Source organism: Sprattus sprattus (genome assembly GCF_963457725.1).
Source record: "Sprattus sprattus genome assembly, chromosome: 8".
Taxonomy (NCBI): Eukaryota; Metazoa; Chordata; class Actinopteri; order Clupeiformes; family Clupeidae; genus Sprattus; species Sprattus sprattus.
In genome coordinates, this window is record NC_137927.1 from 7,168,900 (window position 1) to 7,181,399 (window position 12,500).

Below are 12,500 nucleotides of genomic sequence, written 5' to 3' on the forward strand. Positions count from 1 at the left end.
CATCTAGTTACCTGTAACTACACGCACTACTGCTACTTTCTGTCCGTCTGTGTGTGTATTTGTGTCTCTGTGTGTTGGTATGTGTGTGTGTGTGTGTGTGCATGCATGCGTGTGTGTGTATGTGTGTGTGTGTATGCTCACTAACATTTACCTCTTCCTTCTATTCGCTTTCTTTCCTTCTGCCACCCCTCATTGTCTCTCTCTCTCTCTCTCTCTCTCTCTCTCTCTCTCTCTCCCCATCTCCACCCTTTCTCTTCCCCCTATCTCAGTCTCTGCTGAAGAACAACGCAACAGCATGGTTCTTCAGACATCAGCTGGTTGGGACTCGGTGGAGTGTTGAGGACATCTCCAGCTTCCTGTCCAAACATTCCGAAGACCACCGCCCACAGGGTTTGTCTCTCACCTGGAGGGACATCTTCAACGAGACTGACCAGGCCATCGCCAGCATTTCACGCTTCATGGAGGTACACAAACACTCACTCACACACACACACACACACACACACACACACACACACACACACACACACACACACCAACACTCTCGCTGTCACACTGAAGAGGCTGTTCATCTTTGCCCTACTTCTCTGATGTTTGTGATGCAAGGAAAAGGCAGAAGTGAAGGCAGACAGATGGAAAACAAGTGTGTGTGTGTGTGTGTGTGTGTGTGTGTGTGTGTGTGTGTGTGTGTGTGTGTGTTGATATGTGTGTGTTTGAGTGAGTTTGCAAGTCAATTTGTTATTCGAAAACAGAACTGGACCTTAACCTAGACCTTACTGCACTGGCTTGAAGAAATCAATAGGAGGCGCCACAGTACCAAAGACCTTTGTTAACAATGTGTGTGTGTTTCTCTATTTGTATGTGTGTGTGTGTGTGTGTGTGTATGTTTGTGTGTTTATGTGTGTGTGTGTTTGTGTAGTGTGTGAATCTGGATAAGCTGGAGCCTGTGGCCTCGGAGGAGAAGATGGTGAATGAGTCCATGGTGCTTCTGGAGAACAGGAAGTTCTGGGCGGGGCTTGTGTTTCCCGACATTCCAGCCAATAGCACTGAGCTTCCGCCTCACGTCCACTTCAAGATACGCATGGACATCGACAACGTAGAGCGCACCAACAAGATCAAAGACGCGTACGTGTCACACACACATTCTAACCACCTCAGACACACACTCACAGACTCAAACCACCTCACACACTTAAACCACCTCACAAACACACACACTCACACTCAAACCATCTCAAAAGCATGCACAAACTAACACACACACACACACTCAAACCACCTTAAACATACACACACACACACTGAAATATAAGTCCAATGTTGCAGTGAGCAGACTTCTCTATTCCATTTCTGTAGCAGCTCTGTGTAATTGTCGTCAGTGAAATAAATGTGTGTGTGTGTGTGTGTGCAGGTACTGGGACCCTGGTCCCCGCGCTGACCCGTTTGAAGACCTGCGCTACGTGTGGGGAGGATTCTCCTACCTGCAGGACATCGTAGAACACAGCATCATCAGGGCTGTTACCGGGGTGACCGAGAAGACTGGCGTATACATCCAGCAGATGCCTTATCCCTGCTACGTTGATGATATGTACGTAGCAACACACACGCACACACACACAATCTTACTGACCCTTAAAACACATACACACACTGTTAAACATGCACACACCATTTCACAAACCATAATACTTACCTATACACATCTGTGTATCTAATAACACACACACACACACACACGCACAGTACATGTCACAGACAGCCACACACACACACACACACACAGTACATCTCATCACACACACAGAAAATCTCATTACACACAAACACACACACACACACACACACACACACACACACACACACACATACACAGATACACAGCTAACGTCTGCCCTGTGTCCGTAGCTTCCTGCGTGTAATGAGTCGCTCGATGCCTCTCTTCATGACCCTGGCCTGGATGTACTCTGTGGCCGTCATCATCAAGGGCGTGGTCTATGAGAAGGAGGCGCGGCTTAAGGAGACCATGAGGATCATGGGATTGGACAACGGCATCCTGTGGTTCAGCTGGTTTATCAGCAGTCTGATACCGCTGCTCATCAGTGCCCTCCTACTGGTGATACTGCTTAAGGTAACGCACACACACACACACACACGGACAAACATAAACTTACCCTCATAGGCACACATACACTCTCTCTCTCTCGCTCTCTCTCCCCCCATCTCTCTCTCTAGCCATGGACACATTGCTTATGTGTTTGATAGAGATGGCAGTGATTCAGCCTCACTGTTAGTTAACTGCCATTAATTGGGTTGTGTGTGAAGAGGCTGGAAATAAATGACAGTCTGCTTGTTGAAGAGTGTGTGAATGTTAACCTCTCTCTTTCTTTCTCTCTCTCACTCAATTTCAATTCAAGCCAGTAACATTTATTGGCAAGTACAGTATTGCCAAAGCATAAATAATAATGATAAATGAATAATAAAACAGAATGACAAAACAGTATACAGTGATAACAGTCAATAGATTTGTCATAATGGACAGATAATGGGCACAAATGTAGATACTGGGAGGCTAGGTGTATGCATTCTTCTACTTCTGGCAGGAGGAATGGTCATTTATTTTTTCTGTTTACTTTTGGAAAATCATCATCCTTCTGCTTCTCTCTCTCTCTGGTCAGACGGGTAATCTCCTGCCCTACAGTGACCCAGGAGTGGTCTTCCTGTTCCTGGGTTCCTTCGCCGTGGTAACCATCATGCAGTGTTTCCTCATCAGCACCATATTTGCCCGCGCCAACCTGGCCGCTGCTTGTGGAGGGATCATCTACTTCACTCTCTACCTGCCCTACGTGCTGTGTATCGCCTGGGAGGAGTACGTGGGCTTCAACACCAAAGTCGTCGTGGTGAGTCTCTCCCTCTCACACACAAACACATACACACACACACACACACACACACACACACACACACACACACACACACACTCTACCGGCCCTAGGTGCTGTGTGTGGCATGGGAGAAGTACCGGGGCTTTGCAAAAAAAGTCATCGCCATACACAAACACACACTCACAGCACTTTGTGTGCACAGAAGAGAGTTTGCAATTGCTTTAATTGTGGTTTTATTGTGTGTGTGTGTGTGTGTGTGTGTGTGTGTGTGTGTGTGTGTGCAGAGCCTGCTGTCCCCGGTGGCCTTTGGCTTCGGCTGCGAGTACTTTGCCCTGTTTGAGGAGCAGGGTGTGGGGATCCAGTGGAGTAACCTGCTGTACAGCCCCCAGCACGAGGACGACTACAGCCTGACCACCTCCCTGCTCATCATGTACTTCGATGCCTTCCTCTACGGAGTCCTCACCTGGTACATCGAGGCCGTCTTCCCTGGGCAGTATGGCATCCCGCGCCGCTGGTACTTCCCCTTCACCCGCTCTTACTGGTGCGGGGAGGGTCAAGGGGGCAGAGGTGGCGCCACCCCGCAGACTCGGAGGGGAAACGCAGCTGGTGAGTTTCAGCTTCCATTGTTGATGCAGCCCATGCCCGAAAAGAATAGAATTCAATTGAAATAAAGCATATTTCATTTAAAGCGAGAGCTCCTCTTCAGGGCAGAGGAAGTGATGTCATCTAATGAATGTGTCTGATCGGCTCTCTGTGTGTGTGTTGGGCGTGGCAGCAGTGTGTATGGAGGAGGAACCGGTACACCTGCCTCTGGGCGTGTACATTGAGAACCTGGTGAAGGTGTACCGCCATGGGAAAAAGCTGGCGGTTGATGGCCTCTCACTGGGCTTCTACGAGGGACAGATCACCTCCTTCCTGGGCCACAACGGAGCCGGCAAAACTACCACCATGTGAGTACCCTGAGCTGCGGCCAGCAAGCTTACATGCTACCATCTGGCAAAAACACACGTGGACATTTATATACATCGATTTAGCAGGTTAACATGCTAGCATCTGGCATAAACACACATGTGAACATTTAAATACATCAATTTAGCAGGCTAACGTGCTGAGTATGACAACTAAGCTGCAAGCATGCTGAATGTTGAATGAATGCTAGCGAATATAAAAAGCCTTTGGAGACACTAACAGGTGGTCACATAACAGGTGTCCAAAATGAGGGTTAAAAGCTGTATTCACTAAATTAAGGTAAAGCTTTGGTGCAGTATTAGACGAGAAGGTAGAGTTTGACTGTGTGTGGCTGCATATGATTGGATGTTATGTGAGTGGCTCTGTTCTGATTGGTTATTCTAGGTCCATCCTGACAGGCCTGTTCCCGCCCACCTCTGGCACTGCCCACATATTGGGCAAAGACATCCGCACCGAACTGAGTGCCATCCGCCAGAGCCTTGGAGTGTGTCCCCAACACAATGTCCTCTTCAGCATGTAAGTGTGTGTGTGTGTGTGTGTGTGTGTGTGTGTGTGTGTGTGTGTGTGTGTGTGTGTGCGTGTGGGTGTGTGTGCGTGTGTTAGTGTTCTCAACACAACGTCCTCTTCAGCATGTGAGTGTGTGTGTGTGTGAGTGTTCTCAACACAATGTTCTCTTCAGCATGTGAGTGTGTGTGTGTGTGTGTGTGTGTGTGAGTGTTCTCAACACAATGTTTTCTTCAGCATGTGAGTGTGTGTGTGTCCAACCCAACGTCCTCTTAAGCTTGTGAGTCTGTGTGATCTTTGGCATGGGAGTGTGTGTGTCCTTGCAACATCCACACATCATTTAAGTGTCTGTAATGTTTTTTGTATGAGAAGCACATCTGGTTTTACCTGCAACTCAAGGGTCTATCAAAGGAGAGTGTATGTGTATGTGTGTGTGTGTGTGTGTGTGTGTGTGTGAAAGTGTAGTCATGTGTGTGAGTGTGTAATCATGCCTTATTATGTGTATGTTGCAGGCTGACAGTAGAAGAACACATCTGGTTCTATGCGCGACTGAAGGGTCTATCAGAGGAGAGTGTGAAGACAGAGATGGAGCAGATACTGACTGACACCGGCCTACCACACAAACGCACCTCACGCAGCTGCACGCTCTCAGGTCAGTGTGTGTGTGTGTGTGTTAATATGCTGTTTTCTAGGCATTTTTCTTATTCAATTGGCTGTGTTTACCAATCAAAGGGCTGAATCGGAGCACCTAAGTGTGTTAAGTGTTGTGTATACGCCTTCATCAAGTCCAGAAGTGTTTCATTTTTTTTCTGCACATAAACTGCCTGCTGCACTTCTAATATGTGTGTGTGTGTGTGTGTGTGTGTGTGTGTGTGTGTGTGTGTGTGTGTGTGTGTGTGTGTGTGTGTGTGTGTGTGTATGTCCAGGTGGTATGCAGAGGAAGCTGTCGGTGGCTCTGGCGTTTGTGGGCGGGTCTCAGGTAGTGATTCTAGATGAGCCAACGGCAGGAGTCGACCCCTACGCACGACGCGGCATCTGGGACCTTCTGCTCAAATACCGTGCCGGTAAGCTAACACACACACACACACACACACACACACACACACACATACACACACACACACACACACACACACACACACACACACACAGACACTGAGAGCTGATTTGTCAATGCCTGCACCCCCAGGTCGCACCATCATTCTTTCCACCCACCACATGGACGAGGCGGACATCCTGGGCGACCGCATCGCCATCATCTCGCACGGCCGCCTCTGCTGCGTGGGATCCTCCCTCTTCCTCAAGACGCAGCTGGGCAGCGGCTACTACCTCACGCTGGTCAAGAAGGACCCGGAACCTTCCCTCAGCTCCTGCAGGAACTCGGCCAGTACTGTGTCTTATTGCAAGAAGGTCAGACACACACTCTCACACACACACACACACACTTGCACAGACACACACCATACATAATATAACATGCATCTTATACAGTAGAATGATACTCATAACTTAATCTGTGTGTGTGTGTGTTGCACCTGTGTGTGTGTGTGTGTGTGTCAGGAGGATGATGGCTCTGACAGTAGTTCTGACGCGGGTCTCGGCAGTGATCAGGAGAGTGAAGCAGCTACAGCAATCGGTGAGATTCCCTTCCTCCTCTCTCCCATTCCCACACTCTTCTTCCCTCTCTCCTGATTTCTCATCCCATTTTTTCTACATTTTCTCCTCTCTCTCTCTCACTCTGTCTGTCTCTGTCTCTCTCTCTGTCTGTCTGTCTCTGTCTCTGTCTCTGTCTCTGTCTCTGTCTCTGTCTGTCTCTGTCTCTGTCTCTGTCTCTGTCTCTGTCTCTGTCTGTCTCTGTCTCTGTCTCTGTCTCTGTCTGTCTCTGTCTCTGTCTCTGTCTGTCTCTGTCTCTGTCTCTGTCTCTGTCTCTGTCTGTCTGTCTCTGTCTCTGTCTCTGTCTCTGTCTCTCTCTCTTTTTTTCTCTGTGAAAGTGTGAAAAAAGAACATCAATAAACTGAGATGTGTAACAATGTGTGTGTCTGGTCTCACCTCTTCCCCATGTGTGTGTGTGTGTGTGTGTGTAGTGGACTCAGTTGTGCCCCCTGCAGACGTGTCTCTGATCAGCGGTGTGATTCTGAAGCACGTTCCTGGCGCTCGGCTGGTGGAGGACCTTGGTCATGAGATCACATTTGTGCTGCCCTACAAGTCGGCCAAAGACGGTGCCTTCGTCGAGCTCTTCCATGAGATGGACAAACGCCTTGGTGACCTCGGAATCTCAAGCTACGGCGTGTCTGACACTACTCTCGAAGAGGTCCACAAACTATCCTCATCTTCTGTCTCTTTCTCCCTCTTTGTTTGCCTCTGTTTCTATGCTACTTCCCTTTACATTTTTTTTACTTGTTTTCTTATTCTCAATCAGATCTTCCTGAAGGTTGCAGAGGACAGTGGAGTCGACACTGAAATTATCTCAGGTACAGTGTGTGTGTGTGTGTGTGTGTGTAGGTGGGTACATGTGGGTATGTGCGTGTGTTTGTGCGTGTTTTACTAGCCTATTTTGAAATGACCCTTAGCGCTCAGATGTGTATGTTGACTCTGAGTGTATGTCTGCAGATGGAACTCTTCCAGTTCGTAGGCGACGTAGACACGCATTTGGAGGGGACCACCAGAGCTGCCTGAAACCCCACACTGAAGACGACCAGAATGAAAATGACTCAGAGGCTGACCCAGGTACACACACACTCATGAGATGTTATATACACAAACACACACAAATTATATAATTATATTTACACACTAAATATTATACACTCACTCATTATATATTATATATATACACACACTTACTCATTATATGTTATATATTATATTACATACATATATATGTGTACATATGTATGTGTACACACACATTATATAAATACACACACATTCAAACACAGCAGATAATCCTCCAAACTCACAATTGAAATGAAACAGCAGTGTGTAAACCCTCGGTGTGTGTGTGTGTGTGTGTGTGTGTGTGTGTGTGTGTGTGTGTGTTGTAGAATCGCGTGAGACGGACTGGCTCAGTGGTGCGGATGGAAAAGGCTCCTATCAGGTGAAGGGGTGGAGCCTACTTAAGCAGCAGTTTGTGGCGTTGCTATGGAAACGATTCCTTTTTGCCCGTCGTTCCAGGAAGGGTTTCTTTGCTCAGGTAAATGATTGTGTGTGTGTGTGTGTGTGTGTGTGTGTGTGTGTGTGTGTTGCGTTCCTGTGTGTATATGAGTTTGAGTAGGTGTTTGTGTGTGTAAATATGTTAGAGCTAATGTGTGTGTTTATCCTCGGCAGATTGTGTTGCCTGCTGTGTTTGTGTGTATCGCTCTGGTGTTCAGTCTCATCGTTCCTCCGTTTGGGAAATACCCCAGTCTTGCGCTGCAGCCATGGATGTATGAGGAACAGTTCACCTTCTTCAGGTAACACACACACCCACGCAACTCGCAAACGTATATTTATACCCACATCTCACACTCATTCATACTTTACAAACACACACACACCCATGTGGATGCAGACAATTCTCCGGATACACATACTCGTTGAGGTTTAAAACGGTTTACGTTCAGTGTTATGGTGTGTAAAGTGGACACTAATGGTGTGTCTGCTCTGTGTGTGTGCAGTAATGACGCCCCTGAAGACGCCAACACTCAGAGACTCCTGGCTGCTCTAGTGGATGGACCGGGCTTCGGAACACGCTGCATGGAGAACCAGCAAAACCCGTGAGTTTCACATCTCTTAAACACACACACTCACAAAAACACACACGCTCACACACACACACACATCCCACATATCTCTTTCACCACTCACTCAGTATCCTCTCTTCTCATTGGCTGACAGGGATGTGCAGTGCACCATGGGTGATGAGGATTGGACGGTGCCTGAGGTTCCAGAGAGTGTTCTTGAACTGTTCAACTCACAGAACTGGACCATGGACGACCCATCGCCTGCGTGTGAGTGCAGTCGCAATGGCAACAAGAAGATGCTCCCAGAATGCCCCGCGGGGGCCGGTGGGCTGCCGCCACCACAGGTAAGAGGAAATGATGTCATTACACGGAAATCATTGGCTGGATCCTGTGAGCTCTTCATCATGTGCGTTTCCCTCGCTAAGCTAACAAATCTCTCTCTCTCTCTCTTTTCTCTGCTTCTCTCTCTCTCTCCCTCACTTTTCTCTCCATCTTTCTCTCCCTTTCTGCTTCTCTCTCTCTCTCCTTCCTGCTTTTCTTCTCTCTCTCTCTCTCTCTCCCTCTCCTTCTGCTTCTCTCTCTCTCTCTCTCTCTCTCCTATCTCTCTCTCCCTCTCTCCATTCTCTGTCTCTACAGATAAAGATGAGCGCCCTGGACACTCTTCAGAATGTGACAGGCAGGAACATCTCAGACTACCTGGTGAAAACCTATGCCCAGATCATCGCCCAAAGGTTTGGGCCACACCACAATACAACATACACAACACAGTAAAACACACACTCCACACACCACGCACAACAATACTCCTGACACACACTCCACATACTTTTCATAACAGAGGCTTTTCACCTCGCCACTGTCTATTATACTATGATATGAATCCCAGTAAAGAGAGTTCTTGGGATTTGTGAATCTGTTCTGTGGTATGAATCCCCCCATCCATAAACAAGTTCTTATGAATCCTTTCTCTGTTTTCTCTCCAGTTTGAACAACAAGATCTGGGTGAACGAATTCAGGTACAAAAAATATCTGGCTAATGTATATGTGTTTGTTTGTAGCCATGTTTGTAGTTTGTAACTGTGTGTGTTTAAGTTGTTTGGGTGTCTGCTAGGTTTCTGTGGGCTCTGTGTGTTTGTGTATGTGCATGTGTGTATGTGTGTGCCTGTTTGTGTGTGTGTGTGTGTGTGTGTGTGTGTGTGTGTGTGTGTGTGTGTGTGTGTGCTTGTGTGTGTGTGTCTGTGTGTGTGTCTGTGTGTGTGAGAGCTCTCTGTGAAGTGGTTGAAAGTGTCTTATCCATATGTGAGTAATGAATATTCATACTGGTGCAGGTACGGAGGCTTCTCATTGGGTGCCCGAAGCACTCAGGTCCTGCCCCCTGCAGCAGAGGTTGATGATGCGATCAGCCGTGTGCGTGAGATCTTCCACCTGGAGGAAGGCTCCAGAACTGCAGCAGACCGCTTCCTGCACAGTCTCTCAGGGTTCATCAATGGCCTCGACACAAAGAACAATGTCAAGGTAGGTGGTGTGTTAGTGTATACAAGAGTGTGTGCAGTGAGTGTGTGTGTGTGTGTGTGTGTGTGTGAGATAGACAGTGTGTGTTCAGTGTGCACAGTGGGAACATTCAATAATTCATTTCTTCCTTTTTTCTTTTTCTCTCTCCATTTCCCCCCTTGCTCTCTCCCCCCCAAATGCCCCTTCTCTCCCTTCTCTCTCTCCCTCCCCCACCTCTCTCTTTCTCTCTCTCTCTCCCCCAACCCCTCTCCCATCTCTCTCTCTCTCTCTGGCTCCCCCTTCTCTCTCTTAGGTGTGGTTTAATAATAAAGGTTGGCACAGCATGGGTGCGTTCCTTAATGTGATGAATAACGGCATCCTGCGGGCCAATCTTCCTGCGGGCAAACACCCCGGCAAATTTGGCATCACCGTGCACAACCACCCCCTCAACCTGACCAAGGAGCAGGTCTCCCAAGTAGCCCTGTGAGTGACACACACACACACACACACACACACACATGCACACACGCATACAAACTCACACTCACACACACACGCACATGCACACACGCATACAAACTCACACTCACACACACACGCACATGCACACACGCATACACGCATACAAACTCACACACGCATACACACACACACACACACACACACGCATACAAACTGACACACACTCCGCACAGACACACTCATAATGTCCTGTGATCTCTCCTCAGGGTGACCACCTCCGTGGATGTGCTGGTGTCCATCTGTGTGATCTTCGCCATGTCCTTTGTACCGGCGAGCTTCGTGGTCTTCCTCATCCAAGAGCGCGTCAGCAAAGCCAAACACATGCAGTTCATCAGTGGCGTGCAGCCCCTACTTTACTGGACAGCCACCTTCGTCTGGGATATGGTAGGTGTGTGTGTGTGTGTGTGTGTGTGTGTGTGTGTGTGTGTGTGTGTGTGTGTGTGTGTGTGAGTGATGTGCTCAGGGTCCAACCTGACCACCACTTGAACCTTTAATATTAAACAAGTCAAAATAACGCTCGACTGGCTACCCGATCTGCAGTCGTGGACATTCATTTGTGCATTCTTTAAACTTCTACTTTTAAAACAAGATCAGAATATATAAGGCTATAAGGCAGTTAAGGCTGATTTAGAGCTCTGTTGTGAGCTGTAGTGCCTGCCAAAATGCTAGTTGGAAAAAATAAACTAAGATTGCTTTGAGATGGCTCTGTTTGTATATACATTTTGTATTTTTCTTTATATTTCTTGCATGTATATTGTTGAGAAATAGGCACGGTACAATCTGATTACCACATTATTAGCCATAACAATATGTCTGATGTGATTTGCAAGGCATCTGACAGCCAACTGTCTAACGTTAGCACATAAGCTCAGCAACATTAGCGACCACAGTCTATGGAATTAGCTAAAGCTTTATCAACACACACCCAAACGTTGGGCAAAGTACAAGTATAAATTGGCTTTTAGCCCCATGTAGGGAGATTATGAAATATTTGTAAGTTGGCAAGAGTCCATGTAACAATATAAGCAATCGTTTACTGGGCTACTTATCAATGGTTATCAAGGCCAAAGTCAAGGCTGTTTTTAATTATCCTCAGTACTGCTGTCGTCTTCGCCTTCGTCCCCAAATACACACACTTCACACGTGGCTTTTCCCGCACTGTCTCCGTCTCTCCACAGCAGTTGTCAGTGGTGAGCCTGTGCTGTCTGTATCAGTGTGTGTGTGTGTGTGTGTGTGTGTGTGTGTTGGAGACACTACACTGGCTCGCAACATTTATGAAAAATGTACATTACGTGTGTCAGTGGGTGCGTTCCTATACTCCCATTCGGCTGTGTATCTTGTAGTTTTATTTTGAAACTGGAGTGTGTTTATGTGTGTGTTGCAGTGTAACTACGTGGTGCCGGCGACCCTTGTGGTCATCATCTTCATCTGCTTCCAACAAGAGGCGTATGTGTCCTCCACCAACCTGCCCGTCCTTATCCTCCTGCTCTTCTTATACGGGTACGTTTACTTCCAAATACTTCCAGCAGGGGAAGCACTACCTATAGTACTGAAATAAGAGATGCTGACAGGTTGATCACTGGCTAACTTCATGTGTGTGTGTGTGTGTGTGTGTGTGTGTGTGTGTGTGTTCCAGGTGGTCCATCACTCCCCTGATGTACCCGGCATCCTTCTTCTTTAAGATTCCAAGCACGGCCTACGTGGTTCTGACCAGCGTCAACATCCTCATCGGCATCAACGGCAGCATCTCCACATTCGTTCTCGAGCTGTTCGGCAACAGTGTAAGAAACACACACCCACACACACACCCACACACACACACACACACACACACACACACATGTAGACACACACACAATCACACACAATGACAGCATCTCCGCATCTCCTTAGCATCTCCGTGCTGATCGGCAACAACAAACAAAACTTATGCTCACAAACTCACACTCACACACATACTCTGTAACTGTAAGTGTCTCTCCGCAGGAGATAGGTGGTAACCCTCTAACTGTCAGTGTCTCTCCGCAGGAGATAGGTGGTAACCCTCTAACTGTCAGTGTCTCTCCACAGGAGATAGGTGGTAACCCTCTAACTGTCAGTGTCTCTCCGCAGGAGATAGGTGGTAACCCTCTAACTGTCTGTGTCTCTCCGCAGGAGATAGGTGGTAACCCTCTAACTGTCAGTGTCTCTCCGCAGGAGATAGGTGGTAACCCTCTAACTGTCAGTGTCTCTCCGCAGGAGATAGGTGGTAACCCTCTAACTGTCTGTGTCTCTCCGCAGGAGCAAGGTGGGATCAATGATATCCTGAAAAACGTTTTCCTCATTTTCCCTCACTTCTGTTTGGGGCGGGGCCTCATTGACATGGTGAAGAACCAGGCCATGTCCGACGCTCTCGAACGCTTCGGTGAGG

At 47.8% G+C, this 12,500-nt stretch overlaps 1 protein-coding gene across 1 annotated transcript in view; it reads left to right on the forward strand.

Moving 5' to 3' along the window:
* LOC308368883 (phospholipid-transporting ATPase ABCA1-like) overlaps window positions 1–12,500 on the forward strand; it is a gene marked incomplete at both ends in the record, with an annotated part of 29,166 nt that overhangs the window by 12,244 nt on the left and 4,422 nt on the right. Inside the window, 27 exons of the mRNA XM_080843171.1 lie at window positions 270–464; window positions 920–1,125; window positions 1,412–1,588; window positions 1,906–2,128; window positions 2,676–2,897; window positions 3,167–3,488; window positions 3,658–3,832; window positions 4,236–4,367; window positions 4,868–5,007; window positions 5,282–5,419; window positions 5,545–5,765; window positions 5,916–5,991; window positions 6,440–6,666; window positions 6,775–6,826; window positions 6,966–7,082; window positions 7,400–7,548; window positions 7,683–7,807; window positions 8,012–8,110; window positions 8,232–8,421; window positions 8,714–8,808; window positions 9,061–9,093; window positions 9,406–9,592; window positions 9,882–10,051; window positions 10,297–10,474; window positions 11,475–11,590; window positions 11,727–11,871; window positions 12,371–12,494. Of these exons, the coding sequence (XP_080699297.1) occupies window positions 270–464; window positions 920–1,125; window positions 1,412–1,588; window positions 1,906–2,128; window positions 2,676–2,897; window positions 3,167–3,488; window positions 3,658–3,832; window positions 4,236–4,367; window positions 4,868–5,007; window positions 5,282–5,419; window positions 5,545–5,765; window positions 5,916–5,991; window positions 6,440–6,666; window positions 6,775–6,826; window positions 6,966–7,082; window positions 7,400–7,548; window positions 7,683–7,807; window positions 8,012–8,110; window positions 8,232–8,421; window positions 8,714–8,808; window positions 9,061–9,093; window positions 9,406–9,592; window positions 9,882–10,051; window positions 10,297–10,474; window positions 11,475–11,590; window positions 11,727–11,871; window positions 12,371–12,494 (4,234 nt within the window). The remainder of the gene's footprint in view (window positions 1–269; window positions 465–919; window positions 1,126–1,411; window positions 1,589–1,905; window positions 2,129–2,675; window positions 2,898–3,166; window positions 3,489–3,657; window positions 3,833–4,235; window positions 4,368–4,867; window positions 5,008–5,281; window positions 5,420–5,544; window positions 5,766–5,915; window positions 5,992–6,439; window positions 6,667–6,774; window positions 6,827–6,965; window positions 7,083–7,399; window positions 7,549–7,682; window positions 7,808–8,011; window positions 8,111–8,231; window positions 8,422–8,713; window positions 8,809–9,060; window positions 9,094–9,405; window positions 9,593–9,881; window positions 10,052–10,296; window positions 10,475–11,474; window positions 11,591–11,726; window positions 11,872–12,370; window positions 12,495–12,500) is intronic.